At 46.1% G+C, this 14,481-nt stretch overlaps 4 protein-coding genes across 4 annotated transcripts; 1 reads left to right on the top strand and 3 right to left on the bottom strand.

Moving 5' to 3' along the window:
* Positions 1 to 24: 24 nt before the first annotated feature.
* On the bottom strand, positions 25 to 6,815 carry LOC6506571. Its single transcript, XM_001957585.4, has 6 exons — positions 6,693 to 6,815; positions 6,347 to 6,638; positions 2,905 to 5,076; positions 2,640 to 2,839; positions 2,438 to 2,575; positions 25 to 2,380 (listed from the first exon to the last, which is right to left on the bottom strand). Exons 1-6 carry the CDS (start codon positions 6,699 to 6,701, stop codon positions 197 to 199), a joined length of 4,995 nt encoding a protein of 1,664 aa, XP_001957621.2. The 5' UTR covers positions 6,702 to 6,815; the 3' UTR covers positions 25 to 196.
* LOC6502785 lies at positions 5,183 to 6,479 on the bottom strand. The gene is made up of 2 exons (XM_001957584.4): positions 6,347 to 6,479; positions 5,183 to 6,293 (listed from the first exon to the last, which is right to left on the bottom strand). Exon 2 carries the CDS (start codon positions 5,900 to 5,902, stop codon positions 5,207 to 5,209), a length of 696 nt encoding a protein of 231 aa, XP_001957620.1. The 5' UTR covers positions 5,903 to 6,293; positions 6,347 to 6,479; the 3' UTR covers positions 5,183 to 5,206.
* Positions 6,816 to 6,831: 16 nt separating the features above from the next.
* Positions 6,832 to 7,341, top strand: LOC6493370 (transmembrane protein 258). Its single transcript, XM_001957586.4, has 2 exons — positions 6,832 to 6,972; positions 7,033 to 7,341. Exon 2 carries the CDS (start codon positions 7,034 to 7,036, stop codon positions 7,268 to 7,270), a length of 237 nt encoding a protein of 78 aa, XP_001957622.1. The 5' UTR covers positions 6,832 to 6,972; position 7,033; the 3' UTR covers positions 7,271 to 7,341.
* LOC6506570 (tumor susceptibility gene 101 protein) lies at positions 7,322 to 9,467 on the bottom strand. The gene is made up of 7 exons (XM_001957587.4): positions 9,259 to 9,467; positions 9,072 to 9,156; positions 8,926 to 8,991; positions 8,580 to 8,855; positions 8,209 to 8,429; positions 7,798 to 8,147; positions 7,322 to 7,740 (listed from the first exon to the last, which is right to left on the bottom strand). The coding sequence occupies exons 1-7, from the start codon at positions 9,301 to 9,303 to the stop codon at positions 7,554 to 7,556; spliced, it is 1,230 nt and encodes a 409-aa protein (XP_001957623.1). The 5' UTR covers positions 9,304 to 9,467; the 3' UTR covers positions 7,322 to 7,553.
* Between the last annotated feature and the right edge of the window lie 5,014 nt (positions 9,468 to 14,481).

Here is a 14,481-nt window from a genome sequence, read left to right as displayed (position 1 = left end):
AACCCCCCTTTTAAAAGTCGAAAATTTTTCGAAAATAGTCAATAGAATATGTATTTATTCGGTTACTGGGTAATATCTTTCAGATACCCAATATCTGTTATGTTGGTATTTGTTAAACAAAGTGCTGGCGAATGTCCCTGTGCGAACCTAAGTCCTCTAGCCAAGATCAAGACCCATCTGGCCTAGATCCATCTCCTCATTTGGATAGAATCGTGTGCAGTCGGATCACTGCACGGTAGTCGTTAAACGACAACTGACCACGCTCCGATCGCTGGAGCACACGATTGAGCCTCTCTGTGGTGTCCGGGCTGGAGGTTCTCTTGAACAGATCGTCTAGGTACTTGAGCGACTCGCGCGACCAGAACATGGACGGCTTGTCCGCATCCTTGTCGACGTTGCCATGCTGATCCATCTCTTTGAAAAGGCGATCGCACTCGGGATTCAGGTTCTGATGGAGATGCAAGTCGGCTCGGGATCTCTGTTGGGGATTGTTGAACGGCATTTGTTTGTTTTGTGGTCGCCGGAATTGCATCTGTTGGTTGTTTTGTTGTTGTTGCTGTTGCTGCTGCTGCTGTTGCATGCGTTGCTGCTGTTGTTGCTGCTGTTGCAATCGTTGTTGCTGCTGCTGTTGCTGTTGCTGCAATCGTTGTTGCTGCTCCTGTTGCTGTTGTTGCACCACCTGTCGCTGCTTCTTTTTGGGGATTTTCGGTGGAGGCGGCGGCGCCATATGCGTCCAGGCAGGCGCAGGCGGGATGGGGGATGACGGTCGCTTTCCGGGCGATGAAGGAGCACTCTGAACCGACTTCTTGTTCGGTTGCAGTCCCAGCAGCACCGGATCGATGTGCAGCGAAGGAACACGGTTCTTTTGATCCAACTTCCCGTAGCTCTGCAGCAAGGAGTCGTAGTTCGGATGGGGATACGAGGTGAAGATCATGCGCCAGTGCTCGTCGATTTCGTTTCGCAGCTCCGGAGTGGCATTGTCATCCGGTGACAAGTCCATCAACTTCCGCAACAACACCAGCAGTTGGTCGAGATGGGTGGTGCCGTTCAGCAGGCCGGCCTGGCCCACAAGGATCATGTTAAGCTGACGCCGCTTCTTCTCGGCCATTTTGAAGCCGTTCTTGGTGTTCATGTCCTCCAGCTCCTTGATGCGCAGGTAGTGGTTGGAGGCGTTGCCCAAGTTGCTGGTCAGGCTGTTGATGCCATCCCGCATAAACCGAATCAAGACATCGATTCGTTTCGGTGGTTTCTGGCTCTGGAACTCGATGGTTTTGCGTTTCACTTCCTGATTGCGGCGCAGGAGCTTTAACTGCAGTTCCTCCTGCTTTTCCTTCAGCCCATATATCACCAGGACATAGCCGTAGTCCTTCAAGTCCATCCGCACGCTAACCTGGCACTGTTTAGCAGTTGTAGAAAGGAACTCTCTGCCTTCCGGACTGAACAGATACTCCGATTGATCTCGAGCCATCAGGATTTTACCTTCACAGGGTACATCCGGTAGGGGCTCCTCACCAGATTTCGGTTCTGCCGCCTCGCTCTTTCTGCCACTGTTGCTGGGATTCGCATTCACACACATGGATATGCCCTGGTAGCTGGTGGACGGCTCTTCGAAGTCATCATCAACGCTGCTTAGAGGTATAACATCCGGCAACGAGGCCATGGGATGATCAGGAGGTAGTTGGCTGCGCTGTGGCACTGAGGTCTTCCTATTCTCGGTCGTGGTCGAGCTGGGCACTTCGAAATGCTCTGAAAAGCTATAGTTCGAATCCGAATCGATATCGTGGGGAGGAACCACTGTCTTGGCTTTGGTTGTGTCATTCTGTTGGGTCTCGAAGTTTGTGCTAATCTCCTCACGCTGGATGGGATCACTCGTTTCTTCAGGCGGTTGCGCCTCAACCGTTTGCTCCTCAACGGCCGGCGTCTCAGGTGTCTGTTCCTTTGGCGGGGCAGCGCTCTTGTTGGCATTACCGCTGGCTGCCTTGGCCAAAGGATTCGGCACATACTCGCGGGTGAAGACCTTGGCTGGAAGCTCCTCCAAAACCGTAGTTGGCTTCCTCTTCACGGACTGCATGCGCGCCAAATTCGCATGAACCAGGAACTTAGCGTAGTAGCTGGCCTTGGGAATACTCTGCTTGCTCCATTGAAAGTGGAAGGGAGTCTCGATGTCAAAGAAGTCATTCAGATTGCCCAAGTCACCAGTCGGATCATTACGATCCGGATAGACCTTCTGGTGCGTGACAATCTGGCTCATCAAGTTGGTATTGCGATACTCGCCGATCCTCTGGCGACAGTTCTCGAAGAGATGACCGCGTCCGGCGCAATAGCTGCACTGCTTGCTCTTGTAGTGCACGTTGCTGTTGAGTTCCACATTCGATTGTGTCTGAGGAGAGAATAATGGTGCTTTATTCCTGGAAAGCTAAGGCTGAAATGGACTTACCGTTGAGTGATAGCGACGCCACTTATCTGGGCAGTGGTCCATGCCGTGGCCTCGCAACCGGCACAGCTGGCAAACAAGGCGGCTGTGGAAGGTGCACTTGTTGCACTGCTGCACATACATCTCCTGCTTCGAGCCGCACTGAAAAGATAAACAGGAAACAATAGTACTTCCGGAATAAGTTGGAGTTCTGGTTACGACCTACCCCAAAGCACAAGGCGTTGGGACAACGCGGCTCGGCATGACCCATTTCGCCGCACATGAAACAAACTGGCGGCTTCCTGGGACGGGGGCACTTGGAGCGGACATGGCCCATCTCCAGGCAGTTGGTGCACTTGGCATGCGAACGAGGACGCGACACTGGGAACCGGTCGGCATTCCTGAGTCTCCACTCATTGCGATTGGCTGCAAAAATAATCCAAAAATATATATTTATTTTCAGAGATGACTTGCGACTAGAAGATACCCACCAGACATGGCCCTTTGGCTGTTCGTCACCGAGAAATGTTCGCCACGCCAACTGTCGTTGTAGAAGCGACACATTTCATCGTTCCATCCAATCAAGTCGCCGCCACTGGGAGGGCTGTCGTCAGTAAGAGCCGGAAGATTATGGTCTATCTGAATGTCAGATTCTTCCATCGACACGTCCTCATTGCCCGGCTCTGGATCCGCACCTTGCAACTCCAGGGCAGCCTCCATTTCAACATCCTCTGCCAGGGAAACCGTTGTGTCGGCAGGAACATCCCTCGAGTCATCTTCGTTGGAGGAGATGTAGCCACTGGCCTCTTCGTCATCTAAGTCCTGGGATTTCCTGCTCTGGGCATCGATGCGCTCGAAGACAGCAGTTATTCGGTCTGTCATGGCGTCATTGAACTCCGCTTCCCCTTCCTCATCAGCATCGGAGCCAATGGAAATGGAATCCAATACCTCGTCCGTTGAGGGTTGTGGGTTAGCCGGCCTGTTGGTCTGGCCCTCCTCCTGCTTGAGCAACCTCTCAGCTATCTCCCGGGCACTGGGCACCTCGTCCTCAGAAGCCGATTCGGCGGAGCTGGCTTCTTTGTTCACCAATGGCTTTGGCTTTTGGATGCGTGCTCCACTCTTCTGACTGCTTGACGGAATCTTGCGCTTGCATCGCTCTACGGCCATGCCCCGAGCTATCCCCGGAACCCCAGTGGAGTGGACACCGTCGTCGCTGTCGGAATCATCCTCGTCGTTATTGCCCTCAGACTGACTGTGATTGTTGGTCGACATGGATCGCTTGCGCAGGCGCTTTGTTTTCTGGACCACGGCCTCCACTACCTCCTCCACGGAGGAGTTGCCGGATGGAGAGTCAACGTTGCGTATAATGGTTGGAACGGTTTTCGATTTCGCTTTGGAATACACTCCACTCTCCGTAAGATCCGACTCGCTTTCGTACACATCCAAGGCGCGAAACTGTTGCTCATCTACCCGATAATTCTTCTTAATCTCCTCCAGGCGCGATGGCGGCACAAATTCGTACTCCGAGCAAGTGTCTGGATCAGCAGCTGGATCGGGATCGGCGGTCTGTGGAGCATCCACCTGACTGGGACCCTGTTCTGGCTCATTTTCCTGCCGATCCAGGGACTCCCTGATGGCATTTTCTGTCAAAACCAAAAGATCCTTGTCGCTGGACTTCTCCTTATCTGCCTGCAACCGAGTAATGTCCTTCTGGACAATAAAATCGTCACTGGACAGCACCGAATTGGAAGGAGAAATTAATGAGGGGGGAACACCTTCTCCAGATCTTGCGTCTGGCTGGACAGATTGCGTTTCCCCAGAAGACACCACATTCAAGTGTGTGGCGTCCATGGCGTCCTCTTCGTGATATACCAGAGGAGAGCCACTTGGCAGCTCCTCGTCGCTGGGGTCTAAGTCGATTATAGGAGGTGGGGAGAGTGGTACATGGACGACGTCGTCATCATCGGAGCCTTCATGGCTGCTTTCCGCCAGATCCACAAACTCCACTGGCTTCGGGTTCTGACTCCGCTGTTTTTTATTAAACTGAGCCTGCTTGGACTTCTGTTTCTTGGCCGCCAGCTTCTTCAGAAGCTCCAACTTCCGATTGGCCTTGCCTTGAGGTCCTGACTCTGTCTGCTGTTTGTTTTGTTGCTGCTTGTTCTGTTGTTGTTTATTCGACTGCTGCTGCTGCTTTTTATTCTGCGGCGGCTCCTGCTGCTTCTTTTGTGGCTCCTGCTGCTGTTTGTTTTGCTTTTTGGGCGGGCAGTTTGGTGGGATGGCCACGAGGAGTCGCTGATCGAAGCGCTCCTCCTCATAGGCCTCGTGGTTGGTCTTCACGGGTGTGCTGATGGTGGTGGTGGTGGAGGATGCCTGTGTTTTTGGCTTTTGTACTGCTGGCGATGCGTTGGCCGGAACTTTCTCCTTCGGTTGGTTCTGCTGCTGTTTCTTCTTCTGGTTCTGTTGTTGCTTGGACTTTTGATTGTTTTGCTGTTTCTGTTGCTGTTTCTGTTGATGATTCTGCTGCTGCTTTTTGGACTTTTGTTTTGGCTGTTGGTTTCCCGTCTTATTTGGATTGGGATTGGGAGCACCCTTGTTTGGAGTAATCGGTGGACGTTTCGGCTTTTCAATCCCCTGCTGGGATGAGGTGGCATTAACCTCAGTATCTGCAAGATTATCAATTATATGTAGAACACATCTTCATTTCAAAGTGATTTATTAGTAATTGTAGCGACCACCCTTTTACTAAACACTAAACACCCCCAAAATACATCGAATTTATAGACTTGGGACACTTTAATACCAGGGTGGATTTAGCAAGTTACTCAGACGCGTATTGACGACATCGTGCCCCTCCACATCGCCCAGCCGGTAGCCCAGACTGGACAGTTCCACTAGCTGGGCCTCGCTGATGTGGAAGAGGACAAAGGGCTCCGCCTGCAGGTCCGACCGATTGGGCCACAACAGGACACGGACTGAGGTGCGAAACTCGTCTATCGCCTCCCGGATCAGCTGCTGGGCCATGGACAGGTGTTCAAAGGGCTGAAGCTTGAGGCCCTCACCCACGGTATCATTCTTCTCCTGCTGCGCCTGCACTTTGAGGGCCTGTTCCAGTTGCTTCACCAAACGCAAGAACACGAACCTCCGGTAGCGTTCCTCGAAGTGCTGGCGCGGCAGGTTGTAGCGACTCATCTGACGACGGATCAAAGCTGAGAAAAGAATGGCGTCTACGCAGGAACCCAGGACACTGACAGAGCCTATGAGGACAATCCCGGACAGTAGATAATCGACTAGTCGCCGGTCCAGCTCGTCGCGCCAATAAAAAAGATCCCGACCGTGCCGCGCTAGCTGATAGTGCATCAGGCAGACAACACAGAGCAGGTCCAACGTGACCAGCGCCAGCAAGCAGTGATCCAGATGACCGAGCCACCGGTTGAGCGCTTGACGGGCACACCTACCCACACCCAGCATTCGGCTGACGAAACAGGTCATCGTCGGTTAGAAGTTGTCGGAAATTTTGAAGTCACGCCAACGAAATATTTTGAACGGTTGGGTTTTAACCCAAGTCCCAAAGCCAAGGTGATAGCCCAATGATGCAGGGAGAGGTGAAGTTAAAGAAACATACACTAAAGTGTGTCACTTTGGATATGATCGCATTCTGAAGCTCATGAGTTCCATTTCGTTGGGTTCTTCATTGATTCTTTTGGAGTTTTTGAGAAAACAGGATGCCATATCCTCTGTATACTGTATGTTTTGAAAAATTCTTGACTTGTTGAAACTATACATGGGAGCAAGCGCCAAATCTTATTCAAAATATTTTTAAACCTGCAGGCAACATAGAACATGTCCGTACGCATAGGTTTTTGTTCCCGCCTTATAGCTACTGTTAAAGAAATCACAATAATCACTTTAGAATCTAGAAAGAGCGCCCCTCACCTGAGTTTGTTTTGTTTGGGGCTGCTGCCTCCTCGACCTGCCCCCCGGCCACTGTTTCTCCCGCCCAGTATCGGGGTTTCGGTTTAGCGTTGTTGATTACACGGGTTCCACTGACTACTCGCAAGGGTTGCTGAAAGGGCGAATCCTTCTGCTGCTGCAGGGGCGGTGGCATGCTCCTTCCATCCTGGTCGCTGGCTGGGGGCTCCACAACATCCAATCCATCGCTGTAGTGGACCGAAGCATACAAAATAGACTCTAGCTCGTTCAGGCGCTCGCTGTCGAGCTCATCAAGCTGCAAAGACCACAAAATAGAGGTGGGTCGGGGAGACTGGATGCATCAACTCACATCTTCCATCAGGTGTGTTGTTGTATTCCTTTTTATTTGCTGTCAATTCGATATTATTGAACATTGATAAAAACAAAGAAAAGAGAGCACGTTGATCTAGCGATGGGCAAATTTCAAGAGCTGATACCATAGAGATGGGATTCTGCCAGGCCATGTTCTAAGACCTATCGATAGTGGGCTTGCCCATCGATATCGATAACGCTTTGAGCAACTCTCGCTGCCGGGCCACGTACGATTTGCGACAAAAAATAACAAGTGTAAATTAAAGCTAAAATACAATGTAAGTCAATAGTAAATAATGAAAGAAACTATCCGTATTTAATATCAATCCTATAAGCAGCATGGAAGTGATGAAGCGCTACGTATCGCCTGTGAACCCAGCCGTTTTCCCCCACCTAGCCACCGTTCTTCTGATTATTGGAACCTTTTTCACCGCCTGGTTCTTCATCTTTGTGGTGTCTCGGAAAAACTCAAAGGAATCCACGCTTATCAAGGAGCTTCTGATTAGCCTGTGCGCTTCGATATTCCTGGGATTCGGCATTGTGTTCCTACTTTTAACCGTCGGTATTTACGTATGATGTATAAGGATAAGCGAATCATTCCGAGTAGAAATAAATTGAAGATCTGTCTGTGGGCGTGAACGTAAGAATGAGGCCTTCTTTTATTTCAATATATTGTAATTTCAATTTTTAAGATTCAATTTGCGCTTAAAACAATGTCGAATATATATTATGTTAACACATATCAATCGTCTATACTCGTGCAATACCCCCGTCGAATGAAAAATCACTGCAACTTTTAAATCGAAACATTTCGAATCTGAACCTGAACATCGCTGAACTAGTCTGGTTACGGTGATCTCTATCCGGCCAACCCGGCCTTTTGTCTGCACTTCTGCATGGTGGCACGCAGAATAAACTGCTTCCGAGACAGCGTACGAACATGTTTTAGGAAAGTCTCGAGGTCGATGACGCCACCGCGTAGTCCCTCGCCCAAATAGTATATGGCATCCTCGGTGGCAGCTTCGTCGGCATAGGCGTTGAGTAATCTGGAATAATCTGGTCTTAGCATTATGTCGTTAAGATTAATATGATGTTGAACTTACTGTCGGTATAGCGGCGCTGTGGTAGTCACCGCCTCATCTGGATCGATCGCCTCGGCGCTCTCCAACGTTTCAAGGCTCTTCTCCAGCTCCTCTTCCTTGTCCTTCAGCACGGCAATGTTTTTCTGCAAATCGACTTGCTCGCGTTCTAAGCGCGATATAATAGAATCGATCTTGGCACTGCCCTCGACCAATTCTTGCTTAGTCCGATTCAACGTTTCAATCTCTGCTTGATACTGATTTACTTTTTCCTGAATGCGACGACGCAGCTTGTCCTCCACGGCACTGATTAGTGATGCTTTTATGTGCTCCTCCGTAATAGTACCTGTCGAGCTGGCATTGGACGAGGGATTCTACAAAAAAAAAACAAATATATGAACAAAATTCTATACTCCAATAAGATACGAATCATACATAGCCCGCAGCTGGTGGATAGCCACCGGATGGTTGTGGGAAATTCATGTAGGGCGGATAACCAGCGCCATGACCAGCAGGACCACTGCCGGCCGGAGGATATGGTCCGAAATTGGAGCCAGTGGGGTATGGCGGAAAGTTGCCGCCACCAGCACCACCGGCAGTGGGATACGGCAAATAGGAGCCGCTAGGTCCAGCCCCTCCAGGCTGAGGCATGAAAGCTGCAACAGAAGTTTTTTTTATAGTATATAGAACGAGCTTTTTCCAACTAAGTTATATGACACACGAAGTACCAGACATTGTAAAGTCTCAAGTGTTTTACAAACATATGGACAAACGAGCAATTCAGTGGAATGATAATAGAAACTTACAGTTAGTGGGGTATGGCGCAGCAATTTGTTCCTTCGGCTTGGAGTACACCGGCGGATGATCTCCAAAGGTGACCATCATCACCTGGATGAGTGACAGCAGGTCAGATGAGTGAGGCTGCCAATCGTGTAAGTATGGCAAGTACACTTTCCCGTTGTGGTCCACATACATCGACACTTTTATCTGCATGGTGGGAGTGGGTTTCACAAAACACATGGGCGCATTTTGCGGGTGGGTGTCCATAAGCCATATACATATGGGAATGTGATAGGTGTTATCTGGAAAAACCGGAAAACGTAAATAAAAAAGCAATCTTAAGTGTAATGAGGCGCTGTTATATATTCTTACTTTTGTAGACAACGGGTATGGTTCCCTGTAGAGTGAACAAATCCTTGGCGGTGCCATCGTTGAAAACTGAAATCCAGAGATTTCACAATCATGAGATTATGCTAATTTATGGGTTTTTTGGGAGGCAGCTGTCAGTTGGTACTCACCGAACCGTTGAAGATCATAGGTTAAACTTCTATATGACGTGACCACATCGACCACATCTTTCTTGGTGGCCCCCACATACTTGTACTGAAATCAAAATACCATTGTTTAATTAATTGCGTTGCGTGCAAATAAGGAAAAAAAAGCAAAATCCCAAAGATTGGCCATGAGTCATCTGGGAGGTCCCACCTTTGAAAGATATCTCGTTATTTGTGCCTCTTCGACCGCGGGCATTCTTGAGGTATATTAGCTTATGAATTCCGCCTCGGCACCAGACCGAAATTGATCTCGAGAATTAATTTACAGGTAATTTTCTGAACAAAAACAAATGTATGAAGTGTAGGTGTAGGGCTCTCAGATTAGTGTTGGTAAGTATCCAAAAGTGGAGCCAAGTAGGCTTATGGGATAAAACCATAAACGGTCCCACTAAGAAAGAGGACATTCTTTATAAGGACTTTATCGTTTCAATATGTCTAAAATGGGGCACAAAAATGGCTTAAATTAAAATATTTTATGCATTTTCAGAGTATTTCAAGAAGCAATAAACTTAGCGTTGCCAGAAAGTTGCTTAATATTCGATTGTTCTTGTTATCGATTAATTGCCGTTAAATATACATTTAAAATATTTAAATTCCTCTAACAATAAAATCCTTATAGTTAAAGGCTTTTTATATCAATTACAACAACGATTAACTTTGTGCGTATTTATTTTAATTATTTAAGAGCCAAGGTTTTTATAGACCTCATCCTTAGGGTCCATTACCACTTACACCGACACAACGTGCTTATTCTAATTAAACAAATCTTGTCCCAATCGATATACCCTCGGGCTAGCTTTACCACAATTAAGCCAAAAACGTGCCATTTACCGACTTGCTTATCTCTGCAAAGTAAATCCATGTACAGACCCATTGCTCCACTCGTTAAGCCTAATTGTGGCCGCAAATTGGCGCGAGTCGTTAAACTTTTTCGAGGCACTTTGTCGCAAATTTCAATTTCAATTCCGATGCGGATTCCGCTTTGACAGTAATTACGTCCAATGTCTCAAGTTCGCGCACATAAAATTTCGATTCCAAGGAAGGTCAGCTCTAATGCCTTTTGTTACTGTTTGCTTTGCTGATTGATTTTTTGGCCAGGCCAAAACGTAATCAATAAATCGGTGAGCACTTTACAGTAGCCAAATGTTGCCCTTACTTGATGGGGTATACTGGCAGTAGGATAAGGGATTGGAGTTTAGAGATATTACTTTAGAACTTATACTGGCAGATGATAAGATTTATCCTCAAAAAAACAGCATAATAAAACTTGTATTAGATAAGAGAAAAATGACTGGGTATAGCCGATTCGTTCAAGTGTATAATTTTAAGGGGAACGACAAGTGCTTTTGGACAATTGGCTTCTTGTGGTCTTTGCCTTCGGCCAAAAAAATTGTTGCTCTGTGTACTTGAACTTGCGCCAAGTGCTCGGCTGCTCCGCTGAAGTTCAAATCAGTTGTGAATACGCATAAATCATATTGGGCACACTCTGGTCTGGTCTGGCCGACTGGCTGGCTGGCTGATTACTCATACGCCTCGTGGTCGCTTTTAATTAGCCAAAGCGATTCTTATCACTGCTGGCTACTGGTCGGGGAACTGCTGACGACGCTACTTGGATGCCACGGCTGCGTCCGCTCTGTAATTGCCTCTGGCTTTTGTAAACTTGATTTTCTCAACCGCGTTGACCTCCGGCCAGCTGTGCTTCTTCTGCGACAGCTTTGGATAATAATGATCATCATCAAAATGATCATCGAAATGATCGGGTCTTTGTATATTCTCTTTTTTTGGCTGTGAAATCTTCTAGCCCCTGTCCCAAGGCCAGGCAAATTACAACAAAGCTCTGGGCAGCAATTGAGTTCATTATCATAATAACCCATTGACCAACTAACTGTTGTAACTTTTTCAGAGCCGAGTTCAGCATGGGAGGTCTTCGATTCGCCTCAGAATCGCCATCGATCGTGGCGATGATATATGCGACCGGATTGGGAAGATCGAATCTCGTCCAGAAGTCACCATCAATTTTGTCACCTGAAATGCACACCACGATTAATCACTTCACGCCTGCCAATGACTTTTAATGAGTGCCATTAATTAGAAGTAAACAATTTTCAGAAACTGGCACTTATCGTGCACTTTGAGGCCGAGCACTTGACCCAAAACACCCTCTCCGGCCAGAAGTTCTAGCTTTGCTGAATCCGTTTCGGCGTAATGGTCTCTGCCAAAGCGGAAGTGGGCTGGCAAAGCTCCGGCTAATTGGCTGTCATTATGTCTTTACATTTTATAAATAGGAAATCTTCGTGATTTATTTTCGGCGTACTTATAGCTCGCAGTTCTAAAAATAAAGCCTAATGAGCGCACTCAAACAAACAATAATAAACTAAAAATAAAATTAAATTAATCCGTCAGTGTCGACCAAAAAAAAAAATAAACACAAACGACCGCAAAGAGATTCCATAAAGAGAAAAGCCAAAGATCCCCGAAAAATTCCGAGGAACCAATCTTCTATTGAACTCATTATTCATGTAGCCGTGTAGTTCGTCCGCCCCAGTGACCCCTTGATTTGGGTTCCGCTGTCAAAATCCATTGTAATGCTATTTAATTCATTATGCTCTTAGAAAAAAAAATCAATTTAAACAAAAGAGCGGCACAAGAATCAATAATACACCTGATGCTGGATGCTGATGCCGCCATGACATGCTATATGCTATATTCGTACATCTAAAGATATGTCGGTGCCAGCCCCCACTGACAATATCATTAACAACAAAGAGCTGCTAGATTTCTGCCAGCATCACTTTGCAGCTATTAATGAACAAAACCGAAGATATTGGAAAAAACAAAACCTATCCAAGAACAAATAAATACGTAGAAATACGCCAGCCATGAAGTATTATTATTTTATAAAAGGCTTGAACTTTGAGCATGAAATGTTTTTGGCGCATAATACTTTTTAATAATAATGTACGCATACAAATAATCTTAGAGAGTTACCTTTTCAGGTAAAATATGTATACCTATATGTAAAAACTTATTATATCCCTTGGTCTCTATCCAATATATTAATATTAAGTATCAGTTCTCATTCTTCGTTTTCCAGAAGATTCATAATTCAAGCTCCAGCGTTAAAACCCAAGCTAGGCTCACCTGTTTTTCGTTTTTGGGCGTTGCTGGAGGTCACTTCCGGGTCAAGACCTCCTCCCCCTTCCCGGGCGTTTTACATTTTCTGAACTCTGCCACTCAGTGGCGATGTGCTCGCCGACGAAAGAAATCATTAATTAGCAAATTACTTTGTTTTTGTGACAAAATACCCGAAATTGTTCGTGTGCTGGGATGATTGATGGATGTTTGATTTGTGCGAACATTGAATTAGCCATCATTTGTGGGACTGTCAGCGATCGGTAATGTGAACAGGGACTTGGACTCTGGGGACGGGCTCTTCCTTCGGGCGAAAACCGTAAGCTCCGGTTCCGCATTGCTGGCGTTAAAAAAATGATAAATTATTAGGACACACTCCGTACTTGACTATTTTAGCTTCCTCGGCTGTAGCTTTTCTGACATGGAGCACTAAAGAGCACTAAATAAAGGCAATGACACGGCGCTGACAGTTCAGAATGTGAAATGAGCCGCGAAAAACCTTCGCGCGGTCGTCGTTGTTGTGTTTTCTAGAACCCCAAAAACCCATTTCAAGTTAACAATAATTTTCGAGCATAATTACGACGACAGCAGCGGACACAATTACCCAGATTTTTAAATTATATGGAAGGAGGGGGACAGGTGGTTCAATGTCACTATTACAGGAAGCGTTTCAAATTGTTTTGTCTTACTTAGTTTAGTTTGGAGAGCTTCGTGTCTAGCCCTGGCCGGATTATCACGCCTCAATAATATTATTTCACTTATCAATGGCGCTCAGAATAAAATTAAATAAACTGCCATTTGTCTATGTTTCTCGCTACTGTTTTTGGTTCGATTTTGGTTTCGATTTCTGTTTCTGTTTCTGATGGCTGTTAGATTTCGCATAAAAGTTCAATTAATTATGGAAACAAATGATCGCGAAATATTTGGATTTGGATTTGGTTTCGCCTGTGCTCCGCTATCGTTAAAGCAAATTTTATGAATGATCGGGGTTTCCAGTTTGTGATTTCGAATGTTCGGCACGTAATCCAAAGCCTAGGCCAAAGCACTCACGCTCAAATTGGCTTATATAATTCTATGACCATTTTGCATTGTAATCTTTTCAGTTAAATTGATCGATTCTGTTCTTTTTTCTCTTTACTGGCAATTAATGAAATGGCAAATTATCAATAATCTTAGATCAGCTCCTTTCAAGTGGCAAATTAGAACAGAAGTTGACGGATGCTGGTTGAATAACTCACGGAGTGGGTTCTGTCTGAGTCACAAATTAGTCAGCTTCTTAGTGGTTTGTGGTATGTTCTTTTTTCATTAGTAATGGGAATAGTCCATAATGGGTAAGAAATATTTAAATTATTTTTAATGAGATTTTCAATCCATATTTCAATTCCAAATCTTTAATAAATGGAATTGTTGATGCAATTTGTTAGTTTTTGTTTATTTAATGAAGTGACACCCAATCATTAATCTTAGTATAAGTGGAAAATTAGAATATTAATTGACTAATGGGGATTTAATCAGTTTTGAATGTAAGTCACTGTTTTGGATGCGATTAGTAGGTTGTGTAATTCCATAGAGTAAAGCACTTTAGGGAAGTCATACCTACACCTAGAATTGTATATTGTATAATAAATAATAATTTCAAGTATTTTGTATTCCAAATAAATCACCCTCCTCAACAAAAATATTGCTTATTACATCCAAATGTTTTTTATTTGTTACAAGCCGTAATAAATTCTCAAAAAAATCGTTTTTAATTATTCCGAATTCGCTTGCATGCCAGATATGTATGTATACCCCCCACCTCTCCGTTCGCGATCCACATACAGTAGCACTTCACTGGTCACATCCGACTACCGCAGTTACTCATCACTGGACTCGAGTGCTTCCGGTAATGCGAAAACACCTGACGAAAATCAAAAGACTTAGGCAACGAACTTGTCGCCGCCGCTCGGCCTTTGCGACCTTTCTCATGCTCTGCCCTAGCCTGCTGGCCGACGACTATTGCCCCTTGGGCCCCGTCGCATACAAATGCTGGCTTAAGTGAACTTTAATTGTCGCCAGGGCCCCGCCCACTCGCCCTCGAATGAAAAAGCTGAGACGGATAGTGCTCGGAATCGATGAGTTTGGCACGTAATATTGATTTTTTGTCCGGGCCAGAACTTATTTTTTTTCGGGGGAGTACGTGACATGCCAACTGGCCCGGAGATAATGAGAGACCCAAAGAGACAAAACCCCACCGCTCCCC

This window comes from Drosophila ananassae, chromosome 2R, assembly GCF_017639315.1.
Source record: "Drosophila ananassae strain 14024-0371.13 chromosome 2R, ASM1763931v2, whole genome shotgun sequence".
In the NCBI taxonomy this organism is placed as follows: domain Eukaryota; kingdom Metazoa; phylum Arthropoda; class Insecta; order Diptera; family Drosophilidae; genus Drosophila; species Drosophila ananassae.
The sequence above is the reverse complement of the archived record's forward strand: the minus strand, read 5'-3'. Positions and strand labels throughout refer to the sequence as shown.